We start from the raw sequence: 13,890 nt of genomic DNA, 5'->3' as shown, positions 1-13,890 counted from the left end.
GTTTAAAAATATATTTTATTAATCATGGTGAACTACTCTATATGTTTCCAATATAACTTTTAGAACAATGTAATTGTATACAAAAATAGTTTAAAAAATATATAATTTAAATAAATTGGATATTACTTCATCCCATCAACGACCAACTGATGAAAGAAGGTGCGATAGCGAGTACATTTTAAAATTTAGCCTAAGAATAAATTATCAGGAGTTAACATTTTCAATTTATGTTACAGAGAATATGTACATAATAACCCCCCCTAATTTAATCATAAAACAATGTAGGATTTGATATTAAAATGGTAAGAAATTGAAATATCGTTTTAATTAGACTTTTTAATTTACCACCATCCTTAAAGTAGTATACATTGAGTAACAGAATTTAAAAAACGACACCATACAAGCATAATCCAGGACTGCTATACCGCCAGCCGTTAAGGTCAACGTCTTTTGTGAATTCTGCAGTATTATGCTCACAGTCTTCATGTTTTCAACGTTGAAGTACTCCCAATTACAGCTATAGACAGCTTCTTCAAAAACCTGGCAAGCGTCTATCAACCTCTGACCAGCAACACAGTCGATATAAATTAATGCAAACGTGTACGGCATCTGTATGAATGTGTTCTCAATGCCTCCAAGCAGTTCAGTTATTATGGAGTTCATACCGATCAAAAATTCCAACGCTTTTGATAAACGAAATGTATACTCTAGCTTTCTTATATTTTGTATATTCACTACGTGCAAATGAGCTATTTGCGCAAGCTGGGTTTTCACAAAAATATTTTTCATATCGTCTATATTTACGCCTTCGATTTTTCTTTTAGCATCTGTGTGTTGATTAGCTTTGTCCCATAGATTTAACATTTCTTCACCAAGCGTTAACATTTGCGCTTCAGTATAACCAACAAGGATCAGTATAAGTGCCGTTACGTTAGCTAAGGAAAACACACTAAAAACTATGCTAATGTTCATCATAAGGTTGGCAATTTCAAAATTTGGAGTTTCAAACATTGGTTCCAAGCCTGGAAGGAAATTATTGAGTTGTTTCATAATTATTTCAACAATAAACCGAGGATATTAAAAATACAGTAAGTAATGTAATATGTAGTAGAAAAGATTTGCTACAAGCTACAAATAACGTACCGTAAACTACAAATAAGTCTTCTGGGAAGTGTCTTCCAGGTGTCACTAAGGGTATAACAATGTATGCTACACCGTTAATTATCAACGCTGAATATGAAAATAACACGTTTCTTTATTTTCCTTAAATTAATTCTCAGGTTGATAGCAAAGCTTTGTCCAGGAGGCTTCATAGCGTCAAATTGTAAATAGCTGTCCACCAGAGATTGTATTCTTTTTCTACGAAATGGTAAAATGTGACTATAACGTAATTAGGTATATACGTATATTGTAATTTTGTATTTCCGTAATACTGGCGTAGATAATACTTCAGCAGATGAAAAATAACTAGATGTTAAAAAGTTTCTCTATAAACGACTTACGCGAAGAGAATGGCGTACACAATTTTGATTATTGAGACTTCACTACAGAAGGCGAGGGACAACTCGACCATACCAGCTGTCCAGTCTTGAGTTTGGGGCGTCCGGACAAATACAAACCACAATACGGAGAAGAAATAGACGTACATGTAGCAAGAGAGAGCAATGACGACAAAAATGTGGGAAAGGATGTGGATACCTACGAATAAATAATCATACGTATATTATTTGGTATTTATTAACGCTTCTAAAGAAAGTGAAACAAAAGCACTGTCGACATATAAGCGGCGGTGACAACTCAACAGATCACGCATGCTTGTTTTTTAAATATACCATTAAAATAAATACTTATCTTATAGAAAAGTATCAGCGGTGGTAACTGCCTTATATCTGTAGGTGATTTGAGTGCTGATTTGAGTGCTCCATCAAAAGACATGGTTGGACTTACGTTTTTGATTGTTTTTGAAAATATTAACGCTGACCAGTCGCAGCAAAGCACCTATGTTTAAAAACATAGTTTCTAAGTCACAGTGATCTGCACCGTATGTTTTTAATGTAACAATAATGCGTTGTATTCTAGAAGTCATGTTGCAGGTGAAAATGTACTATTAGGCTGGTAATTCTGGATTTCCCTAGTTGGTTCTTTTTATGAAAACAAATAAGTTATTGTGTAAGGTTCTGTTTGATCTATTTAAAAGTGTTTAATTTTAGTTCAGTTTTCCGTTCTTTTATATATTTTTCAAAACTTTTTTCCTTGAGCTATTGCAATTATTTCATTAAAACTGTCAATCAAAGGTAAAGGACGAAAGAAATATAATTTTAGAGATCTGCACTATTTGTGTGGTGTTTTTGTTTTTGAGTCGAATTGTGTATCAACCTTCAAGCCTTCAACCTTCAGCCCGTGTCCCTGCAGTGGGAACATGTTATCTGGGCTGATGATGATGATCACAGGAATCCAAAGTATGGTCAAACTTGTCACGAGATAGGTATGATATCTAGTGTGTAGTAGATTATTAAGACCTGACTTCAACTTTTTACAACAAAATACCTGAATTTTAAACTTAATTCTGTCGCTTTTAAAGCTGTGGGTACTATTAGTGTTGTAACTATTGTAATGTGGTAAGAGTAAAAGGAAAAAGCACATATGAAAGTTTATAACTAAATAGCACCTTGAATAGGGCCTATTATAGCTCAAATGTATAGTAATAACTGATAGAATCGGTAAAATAAACAGAAGTTATACCGATGATGACATGATGCATTGATTACACGAATGCGAAGGCAGTTGTGCTTCAAAACTATAAGGAACAGTTATTTTTTGTAGTCAAGTTTTTGAAATGGTATTCAAATAAAAACATGTTCATTAGATATAATAAAGATAGAAGTAAATTGTTTTTTTATTCAACCCATAATTAAAAATACGAAGATAATTACTTAATGAAATTCTTTGTAAAAATTTTCACCTATAATTTTGATTCACATGGAGTGTATCAATTAATGCTAATTTCGATGTCAATCAAATTGTCGCAAACGCTTGATAATTATGCGATTAAAAATTTAAACTGATTAAAGTGTGACTTCTTTGACCTGGATTTATAGAAAAACTCACAGAAAATTATATATGAAGATCCTTATTCTCTCTTTAATTCGGCACGAGAATAAAGAGAACCATTACTAAAGTAACAGTCAAAGAAAGAAGTAATAAAAAGGAAAGCGCATTTGCTAAATATAAAGAAATAGACTGAGATGTTGGAACGACTAAAGAAATTTGGTTTGAATCACTGCGACTTGCAGACAATGATTGCGAACGTATCTGTTTTGTTACGCCTACTTGTGATTAATATTGATAAACGAGATAAAAACAGTAAGTAACAATAAATACTCTTCTATATACTTTATTTTAAACAGACACTTCTTTAACAAATCTATAACAATGAAAATATTTGCTTAACTTGGTAGTTCATCTCTAATATTTCTTCATTAATTTGTTTGTCATAAATATTTTGATAATCAGGTATGTTGATTCTTTTACTTAACACGTTTCAGAAATTCCCTTGATATCCTACATAGTGACATTTGTAGCTTCAGCTTGTTACTTCTATGTATACATCGTGTCCATGGTTTGGTTCGTTTTCTGGCGTTGTGTGGAGACTGGTGACACCATCGCTGGGATCGTGGTCTTTTCACTTGGTATAGCTAGTGAGATCGCTGCTTTTAAACTCTTGTATATGTATATGTACAGGTATGTTAAGGTTCTGTATTTGGAATCACTGCTAGCGTTAGCTCTAGTATTCTGTGTACTGCACCTAAATAATTACGAAGAACAAGATTATCAGCTTTTTAAGGATTTGAATTGCTGAATTTCTATTAAAGGCATATTGTAACATTAAGAATAACAGAACCACCGGTGTGGTTGATTGTATTTGAATTTATACTAATTTTTTACGAATCTTGCTTTCCTTGCATTGAAACACGAAAAAGTCAAATAGTCAAGAGTAGAGCCACATTAATATATAGATGATTTTTCATTTCAGTGAAACTATAAAGAACATAGTCGCAGGTTATATAACCTTGGACAGTGAAGTGATCTCAGGCAGTCGAAAATCCTACTACTTGACAAAATTTCTTAGATCTGTGAAAAAACGGGCCATTCTGTTTTGGTGTGTTATCGTCAGTAATGGTTTCGTGTACATTGGAAAAGCTGTCCTGCTGCCTGGAAGGCATTTCATGGAGGACTCGTTTATATTTTTAGGTATGATTTTACTGATAATTAAAAACTTGAATACGACCACGTATAAATTATCCTATCAAAAATAGAAAGATTGTTGAGCAGATATTATTTCTAGCAAATAATAATATAATAAACTGACCACAGTCTGAAATTTTTGCAATGTAAAGAAGACAATGAATTTCTGTTACAGGACTAGAACCAATGTTTGAGACGCCAAACTATCAAATTGCTTTTTTTGCCAATACCATGGGCGTTTTCTTTACGTGCTATTTAACGTCGAGCATAAGCGCATTCTTCATAATAATAGCTGGATATACAGAAGCTCAAATGTTAGCTATTAGTAAAGATCTTATTCATTTATGGGATGATGCCAATAAAGATATTCTTAATACTATTGATCAGGATGAAATTGAAGCTTCTACAAGACAAGTTGAAATCCTAAACAATAACGTAAACAAACGTTTAATAGAAATAATTAAATGCCACACAATGAACATAGATTTAATAAAAAGGATCGAAAATGTTTTCCAAGGAGCGATAGCAATAGAGTTTCTACTTTTAATAGTGTCGTTAATAGCAGAACTGCTAGGTGGTTTAGAGAATACATATTTACAACTGCCATTTGCATTGATGCAAGTAGCAATGGACTGTATAACAGGACAGAGGCTGATGGATTCCAGTTTTACGTTCGCTATGGCAGTTTATGACAGCAAGTGGGAGAATTTTGATGTAAAGAATGCTAAAATTGTTCTGCTGATGTTACAAAATGCACAGAAGACTTTGAAGCTGTCTGCGGGGGGTATCACGATGCTTAGTTTTGCTTGCCTTATGTCGGTGTTAAGGTCTATTTATTCGGCTTATACTACGCTTCGGAGTACAATGAATTAGATAGTTTATAATAAGTAAGAAAATTCTGTTTTAATTGTGGGTACTGTGTACTAATTTTAAATAGGATATTATTACACTGTCTTAGACAAGTAACAAAATGAATTAAATGTTCGTAGTCTTAGTTAAGTAGTTAAGGAATAATAGGGTTTTTCTCTTTCATAGTGTTTTTCTCTTCCTATCTATAAACTATTTATGTATTGCAACGAAATGGACAAAATAATCTTACTATTGTTATTTTTACTTAAAATATTAAGGTTCCATGTTTTCGTGTTCTGTTAAAACAATGAATTTCATCCAATCTAAATGAATTTTAAGATCCTTGTATTTCTAATCAATATAAAAAATAAATGACCTCATGAAGTCGTCTAGATGCCAAACAAGAAAAACTAATAATACTAAGATTTATCTAACTGAATTAAAATAAAGATTAGTATCACTGCAATAAAAAATAAAACTTATATAGTTATGAATAATAATTGAATACCATATGTATATCTATACTAATATTATAAAGCTGAAGAGTTTGTATGTTTGTTTGAACGCGCTAATCTCGGGAACTATTGGTCCGATTTGAAAAATTCTTTCGGTGTTAGATAGCCCATTTATCGAGGAAGGCTATATATCATCACGCTAAGACTAACAGAAGCGGACCCACGGCGGGTGAAACCGCGGAGTGTAGCTAGTATATTATAATTTGACCCCGGTCCTCAGATTAATTAGTTTGTTTACAAAATACATAAATGGAAAGATCATTTCAAAGTATCATCGTTATTCTTTGAGTTTTCTTTTATTTGTTTTTTGCACAATAAATTTAGAAGCTCTAAAATTAATAGTTGTTTTGTTATTGCGAAGGTTTATAAATGTGATATTAAAAATGTTTGTTTTCGACTATGTATACCTAAATTATTAAATATAATTCGTATTTTATTATAATCATCATCGTCATAATTGTCCAGACTGCATAACTTCTTATGTAGTTTCATAGTCGACCACGCTGGCCAAATGGGGATTAGCTGATGAGAATCGACGTTGAACTTCAGATTTTTGGATTTAATGATTTTCTCAAGAGATTTATAGTCACTGATTAAGGGTGCTTCTTCACCAATAATGTGAGATGATGAATAGCGAGGAATGTGTTTCTAACCAATCATATCACTTCATTGAGTTTGAAGTTTGAAGCGTTTAGCGTTTGAAGCGATATTGTTGGTTATACAAACACACTCCTCACTACAAATCTTCGTACATTATTGGTGGCAAAGCAACCTAAAGCAGTGGTGCAGTAAATAATTGTACTCAATTTAAGAAAAAAAACAATGTTACTTTTGCACGCTCTCGTCTGTCTCTCGATTTTTGGAGTTAAAAATTAAAACAAAAACTTCCACAATTAATTTTCCTGCAACATCAAAGAAATGCTTAAAAGTTTTAAATACGTTTACTTTATCTTTTCGGCCTTTTTTCTTACTTGGAAAAATATAATCATAAAATGACTTTAAAATGTTGTAGAAAAACAATTATTAATTTTAATTGTTACTTTATGTTACTTATATAATAAAAAATACGTCATTGTCTGCGTATATTTTGGTAAAAAGTTAGGTTTATAAAAACTTATTTACTATTGTCTTAAATTCTATAGACAATTATCATTCAAAAACTTTAAATTTCGATTTTGAATCAAATTTTTAGAATCCATCTTAAAATCAAAGGCATCGAAAGCTATGAAGGGATGATGATGAAAATACTAAGAGATACAAAAATAAACATAAGAAAAAAATTGAAATTAATTTATTTCAAAGATTTAATAATTGACACATCTTGGGGAAATTGATTGTCAATAACTTCTGAACAGTCATTTCAATGTATCTTAAATAAAAACAACGGAAAGGTTAATTTATTTATTTCTCATTCTTACTGAAATAGGTTTCTGTTTATGCAAAGGTGATAAAAACTTTGTAAACGAATGTACAGAGTTTCGTTAACGGTATTTAACTTTTCTTTATTTCGAGCTTTCTTGCATTTAAAAGTTCTAACAGGAAATCATTTTAACCTGTATAATGATGTTCTTTGTTTATCAGAAATACTAATTTCGGAATCTTTGACTGTAGAATGAACTTTGAATATTATTTGATACATTATTTGGGAAGAAAATGTAAGAATTTTAAGACCTTCAATTCACCATTAATCGCAGGGTATTGTAAGTAGAATAACTAAACTTCATAACAGATAGGAGACACGCAAAATTCAGTACAGCCATCCCTCCTGCTGATATACTCAAGGTTTTCTGAGCACTTACAAGCATCATTAAGATGGTTCTCCTGTTGCTGACACTAAACTTCTCCCAATTGCAATTATAAATTGCCTTTTCGAACATTTCACAAGCGTCCATCAACTTTTGCCCAGCAAAACACTCCATCAGTATCAAAACAAATGAAAAAGGTATCTGCAAATATGTGTTCTCAATGCCTCCGAGCAGTTCTGATATAATAGCCAGTATGCAAAATATGAACTCAATCGCTTTAGTGATGCTAAAAACGCTTTCGAATTCTTCTATGACTTGTATGTTCCTTATATGTAAGAATATGATTTCTTTTAGCCGCTCTGTTATGTATGCGTTGATTATACTGGTTTTGGTAGCGTATTTATATACGACGCGTTTCTGAAGCGACGTGGTAAAGTCTTTGGCGTCTTGCCATAGATAATTGAGTTCCTTACTAAGGGATATCATTTGGGATTCGCTGTACCCTAAGATTATTAAATTCATAGCTGTGATGCTGCCGAGAGAACACACGCATAAGTACACACTAATTCCAATCATGGCGGATGCTATCTCGAAGTTGGGAGATTCGAGCATTGGTTCCAATCCTGGAAAGTTTTAATATTGTTTAAGTGTTAGATTTTTAGTTTAAAATTTAATATTTTATTGATAAATATAATGTGAAAGTATTATAAACTAGTATTTTTTACATAGAATATCATATAAAAACAGTATATGGGGATATTATATTATACTTAGTAATAAATTAACAAAAACTCAAATTAAATACTTTCGCAACTGAATTAAATCAATACATTACCATAGATAACAAGGTAATCCTCAGCCAAATGTCGCCCAGGCATAAATATAGGTACAGCAATGTACAAAATACCATTGATGGCCATAGTAGCCCATACTGTGGTAGCACGTTTCTTGATAAATCGGAGTTGTGTGTGCAGGTTCTTTGAGAATGAGCTTTGAGGTTTAACAAGTTGGTTCAGTAGGAGATAGTTTTGGACTAGGCTCTGAACTTTTTTCCTGGAAGAAGATATTGTGTTATTAAATTCCGAGCAGTAATGCAATAATACTTAAACTCAAACTCAAACTCAAACATTTATTTATTCAATTAGACTTCTTGGAGAAGCACTTTTGAAACGTCAATACATATTTTTTACATTTACCACCGATTCGGAAAGCAGTATCTATGGAGAAGAACCGGCAAGAAACTGCATAGTTGCTCTTTTAAATCATATCAGTATTACAATTTAATTTTACAAAATATGTAACTGTATATGTATTATCATAATATGCCAGAGAACTGTCCTGTGGTTTTTACGCGATAACCCTCCATGGGTTTTTATCTTCCATATATTCCTTAATGCTGTAATAGGCTCTCTGAACTAATAATACGTTTTTTACATAATTTTTAAATTTAGCACTACTAAACTCTTTGTACTGTACTGTCTTACTTAATTTAATTGGCGTACTGAATTTGTAAAATGTTTTATTTAATGTATGATTAGCTGGTAGGTACCTTGTACAAATAAATAAATAAATATTTGTATTTAGAACTATGTCTATGTAAAACAATTATGGTCCCAATATTAAAAAAAATTAAATGTTTCATGGCGTATTCAGAGTATTACCCATGGTAATACTTATTCCAATGCATTTGAATTTCTCCAGAGATTTTTAAAAAGTTTAGGTAATTCGCAAATCCTATAAAAAGCGTGTCTGCCGAACACACGTGTCAGAAGTGAAACTTCTTTGGCAAGTTTCAAAGATACCAAAATCCTTCCGTATTGATAAGGCGCGAACTTGAAATTTAACTCTCAACGTGCCTAAAGAAGTTTCACTTCAAAAAATTATTCCATATTCTTCGGAAATTATTAAATAAATAAATAAATAAAAAAATGTTAAACTTTTTAAAAATTTAACATTTAATTTTAAACATTTATTAAAAATGTTAAATATTATATCAACTGACTATTCTAAATTTGACTCACTTATAAATGATCATATAGAACATTTTAATGAAGGAAGGCTGGCTGCACATAGCCAGGGAGATCACAACAGACGCAGCAATGAGATTCCCGGTTTGCGGACATCTGACGATCACAAACCAACACACGGAGAACACGTATACATAGTAATAGCAGATGTTACTGATAATCCAGAGAATGTAGAGGAAGATGTTGATAGCTGGAATAAAAGGATGGATATATTTGACAATGATGGTGAAAGAGCAAGTGAAGGAAGTTATTGTAAATTCGTAATATGAATTCATTACACAAAGCTATGGATGCTAAAGTTAAATGCTAATTTAATAGGTTACTTCAGTTATTGCGTGGTTATGAGCATGCATTGGAACAATTGGAAACTTAAGAATATGTGTAGGTATGTTATTTAGTTATGAATTTTGTTTCTCCATAAATAAATGTTGCCTCGAATATTATAGTAAATATTTTGGGGGTTAATAGAAACTCATTCTCAGCTAAATATATTGATAGGTATTTAATTATTAGAATTCATTTTTTAAGTTAAAAAAATTACTCCTTTGTGAATATAATCATAACATTTTCTCAGTGTAAAATTAAACTAGATTTTGTGTAATATTTTATAAGTTATCAACTTACGGCCGTCATTATTTTCATGTATCTTAACATTGAATACTCTTAGCAAGACGTCTAGATTTTCAAGCATTGTTGGCAAATCACAATAATCTAGACCGAATTTACGAAAACTCATCATTAATGTCTCTTCCATTTAAAAAATAATATTACAAGAGTATAATAAACTGCACTATCACTCTCCCCAGAAATGTTTAAACTTCTGAAATAGCTATCTTTCATTTTAAGTGACCTTTAAAAAAAAAAAAACTTTATCGGTATGAAATTAATGAAATAATTTGTATAATTGGATCATTTAAAGCTGTTTAATTCTAATTTTCAACTTAAATCGAATCATTAAGATCCCTAAATTAATGTTAATTTGATAATTATATTAATTAAAACATTTTTCACTTTAAAACATAGCAGACGTTTGATTCATGTCCATTAAAATTAATACTGAAAATCGTTTTTATAAGCGAAATACGGTCAGCATAGCTTTGTATTATTAGATAATAATATTAATCTTTGTATGCAATTGCAAATTTATAAAAAAGGATGTAAAAAATAGAAGTTTATCTGATATTCATAATTAATATCCTATTATCCTACTAATATTATAAATATTTGTTTGGATGTCTATGCAAACAAATATCTATGCATTATTTATCGAAAAACTTCTAAAGAGAAAGCTGAAACTTTATACTTGATAGATGATGAAAGAAGATAATGTAAGACTATACTTATATATAACATCCATAAGAGGGGTTAGGCGGTCAGCGAAAATTCAGCTTCTGTGACTTTATTTGGGTAGTAAAATAGTATAAAAAATAAAATAAAAAAAACAAAACAAATAAAGTAACAAAATTAAATTGCCATGAAAATTCGAATACACAACCATTTTATAAACAAGCAATATAATTACCATATTTTTCGTAAATTGATGGTGTAATAGCCCCTTGTCAACGAATAGGTCTCAGCCTCGGCTGTCAGCTTTGTGATTTATCTTCCTCATCCCCTTGTATTATGAAACTGATGAAGTCAAGATTGCCTTAAATCTATACTAATACTAGCGGTCCGCCCCGGCTTCGCCCGTGGTACATATTTATGTTTTCTCTACATAAGAACCATCCTGGTACTTCAAGGAATATAATAAAAAAAGAATTATAGAAATCGGTCTACCCGTTCTCGAGTTATGCGCTTACCAACACATTTTGCGATTCATTTTTATATTATAGATTATAAAGTTTGTTTGTTTGAAAGTGCTAATTTCAGGAATCACGGATCTGATTTGAAAAATTATTTCACTATTAGATAGTTCATTTAACGAGGAAGGCTATGGGCTATATATCATCACGCTTAGACCAATAGGAGCGGAGCAATGCGGGTAAAACCGCGGTTCACAAACAGCTAGTAAAACACAGACGTTTTACTGAGATAAACTGATAAAATTAATGTATTGTCATTTGTCACCGATTCTCGATGTGTATAAAATTAGAATTAAATCTGTCCGTTAAAAGTGGAAAGTCGAGTCAAAAGATTACTAAAATACAGGTGAAGCTAATATTATATAAGCGTGTTAAAAATAGACACTATTTTATCCTTAGAGATAAGTTGTAAGATTCTTTGTAAACAGACGGGACAGACCTAATTAGGTTAGGTCATAGAAATCTAAATAACAAGACACTAGAAGTCGTAAGCGTGCGTGACCTTGTCGCCACTCAGGTGATTTGCACATCACCAGTGCATTCGTCACTGTTCAGTTGCTCTGGAGACGTATGAGTGTATTGTGTTTTTCCAACTCCCATTGCGGAAATTCTTCCACAAGTTGTAATTCTGTGGTGTTTGGTATATACCTCGTAAGTGCAAAAATGGCCATTTTTTGTTTTTGGGCCATCTATACTGATAAAAACGTCCTCTTTCGTTTCGTCTATGTCACATAAGCCTATTGATAGTAGAAATACCTTAAATAGGTTGTATCAAAACCACTTAAGTACAAAAAAAAATATTTTTATTTGATACAAATATATTAATATAACTTAATATAGACTTGTAACACGAATACTCAATTCAACGAACGGCCATTTACAACGTAAGAGCACTTAACATAATTAGACCAAACTTGAATAATTATTATCATCACTTAACTTATTTGTACCAAATCAAATAAAATTATTTGTGAACTTAACAGGTCTTCTCTGAGTTCTCCCTTACTTAAATATAACGTTATTTGGCACATAATTTAAATCTTCAGACATTAGGTCTCAAGCCTATTATCTATAAAGAAACATTCATGTGATGCAAGATCTCTTAGACTTAGTGTGTTCAGAAACGTTTACCAATCTTTAAATCGATTTAAAGATTGGTAAACGTTTAAAAAGCCAAATAACGATACCTACATGCACAAGGTTTGATTCTTTGTCTCTTCAAATTCATTCTTTCATGTCAGATTAGAATAGATTTAGAAAAATCGGAGCTTATGGCAACATTTCACTATGAAACTAAAAGATAAAAGCTGTTTGTTTACAGATTCCAAATTTAACTGCATCTGTAGCCTTTTATAAAAGAAACTTTGGGCTTTTAATTTAAAAATCCGCAAAGTTACTACTAAACGAACATTCCATTATGTTATGTATGAAGGAATAGCTCAAAGAGGTGCGGATGAAATCGCATCATGCTTATGGCATTTTATTAACCGTTTGGCAGAAGAAGTAGAGTAGCTTATTTTATATTCAGTGTTTTCCAGGTCAAAAACGGTATAATATCTTGCCTGTTAAGCAGATATTGAAAGATTCATTCAAAAAAGAAACAGCACCATCTCCGTTCCCCGAGATAAATGAAAATGACCAGCAATCGCCATGATGTAAAATTAATTAATGAATCTGACTTCTTTCCATTTTCGAAACTATTGACTACCTACTCATTTTATCAAAAGAAATACTGCAACAGACAAAACTACATTTGGTTAGAACTGTATTTTCTGGTTGATGTATGAAAAGTCTAATGACGTAGATTTTAAATACTCTTTGAGTGAAAATGAAGAGTTTCTGTATTTCTGGTTTAAGAGAACTGAGAAAAAATAGAATTCTCCGAAGTGGCTTTGCCATTGGCCTCTAATGAGCCTATCAATATCGATGCTCTGAAATTCAAAGATATCTTAGATCTTCTGCCAATAAGTGATCCAATTTATGATATTATTATTTCAAATCATTGTCTCATGGTCCGACTAGAAACAATCTTATGACTATCAGTGACAGTGATGACGACTATGAATTAATGTTGTAGTGGTACGTTTTACAAACAAATTTTATTTGACTGGATCCAGCTCGTAACTATTTGCAGGGTAAAGACATCTTCTCACAAGGAGAAGACATGAGCAGTAATCACCACGCTTGCTCACTGCTGGTTGGTGATTTCAGACCATAATCCCGGTTGCCATCACGATGTTTTCCTGTTATTAGAAATGATGATGTTTTCTTGTTATAGAAGATGTATCTCTGGTTATTAGAGAATCTACTTATGCATCCGAAAAAGACACATTGGTACATGTCGGTTGATGGGATCGATCCCGCAGCATCTAGCACGGCAGGCAAGCGAACTACCGTGACTTCTGAACCACACACACACACGCACACACACTACTTTTAGGATTTTACTTTGTAGAGAGAGTATCAGAGAATTGCATATTGCACGAAAATCACAATATTTCCTGGCTTTTTTATCAGTACTTATTTGTGGCAAATCACACTCCTATTCGTTTTTGTTTTTATATATGGTTAAATCTATTTGTATGGAAGACGTTTCCCCATAATATTTGTTTTTTAATGTCTGTTTATTGTCTCCGTCGAAAAAAAAAGAAAAATCCTTTCCATTAAGGTAAAAATAGGAATAAATACTAATTAAGAGTACAAA

At 31.7% G+C, this 13,890-nt stretch overlaps 2 protein-coding genes and 1 pseudogene across 2 annotated transcripts; 1 reads left to right on the top strand and 2 right to left on the bottom strand.

The window, feature by feature from the left end:
- Positions 1-336: 336 nt before the first annotated feature.
- LOC149481305 (uncharacterized) lies at positions 337-1,313 on the bottom strand (annotated as a pseudogene).
- A 2,237-nt stretch (positions 1,314-3,550) lies between these two features.
- LOC149481304 (odorant receptor 22c-like) lies at positions 3,551-5,118 on the top strand. The gene is made up of 2 exons (XM_089706153.1): positions 3,551-3,590; positions 4,421-5,118. Exon 2 carries the CDS (start codon positions 4,432-4,434, stop codon positions 5,116-5,118), a length of 687 nt encoding a protein of 228 aa, XP_089562279.1. The 5' UTR covers positions 3,551-3,590; positions 4,421-4,431.
- A 2,164-nt stretch (positions 5,119-7,282) lies between these two features.
- Positions 7,283-10,135, bottom strand: LOC149481303 (uncharacterized). The gene is made up of 4 exons (XM_089705955.1): positions 10,006-10,135; positions 9,376-9,571; positions 8,190-8,407; positions 7,283-7,977 (listed from the first exon to the last, which is right to left on the bottom strand). The coding sequence occupies exons 1-4, from the start codon at positions 10,133-10,135 to the stop codon at positions 7,283-7,285; spliced, it is 1,239 nt and encodes a 412-aa protein (XP_089562081.1).
- Positions 10,136-13,890: the final 3,755 nt, after the last annotated feature.

This window comes from Colias philodice, chromosome 17, assembly GCF_061535455.1.
Source record: "Colias philodice isolate Cphi_HAF_F1 chromosome 17, ilColPhil1 Martin Lab GWU primary, whole genome shotgun sequence".
In the NCBI taxonomy this organism is placed as follows: domain Eukaryota; kingdom Metazoa; phylum Arthropoda; class Insecta; order Lepidoptera; family Pieridae; genus Colias; species Colias philodice.
The sequence above is the reverse complement of the archived record's forward strand: the minus strand, read 5'-3'. Positions and strand labels throughout refer to the sequence as shown.

What these genes read in the sequence shown, in the direction of transcription:
- LOC149481303 (XM_089705955.1), bottom strand. Translation starts at nt 10,135, where the DNA reads ATGGAAGAGACATTAATGATGAGTTTTCGTAAATTCGGTCTAGATTAT. An exon ending in TTCTATATGATCATTTATAA is followed by an intron (nt 8,408 to 9,375) that starts GTGAGTCAAATT and finishes ATCTTCTTCCAG; the next exon opens with GAAAAAAGTTCAGAGCCTAG. An exon ending in GGATTACCTTGTTATCTATG is followed by an intron (nt 7,978 to 8,189) that starts GTAATGTATTGA and finishes AAAACTTTCCAG; the next exon opens with GATTGGAACCAATGCTCGAA.
- LOC149481304 (XM_089706153.1), top strand. Translation starts at nt 4,432, where the DNA reads ATGTTTGAGACGCCAAACTATCAAATTGCTTTTTTTGCCAATACCATG.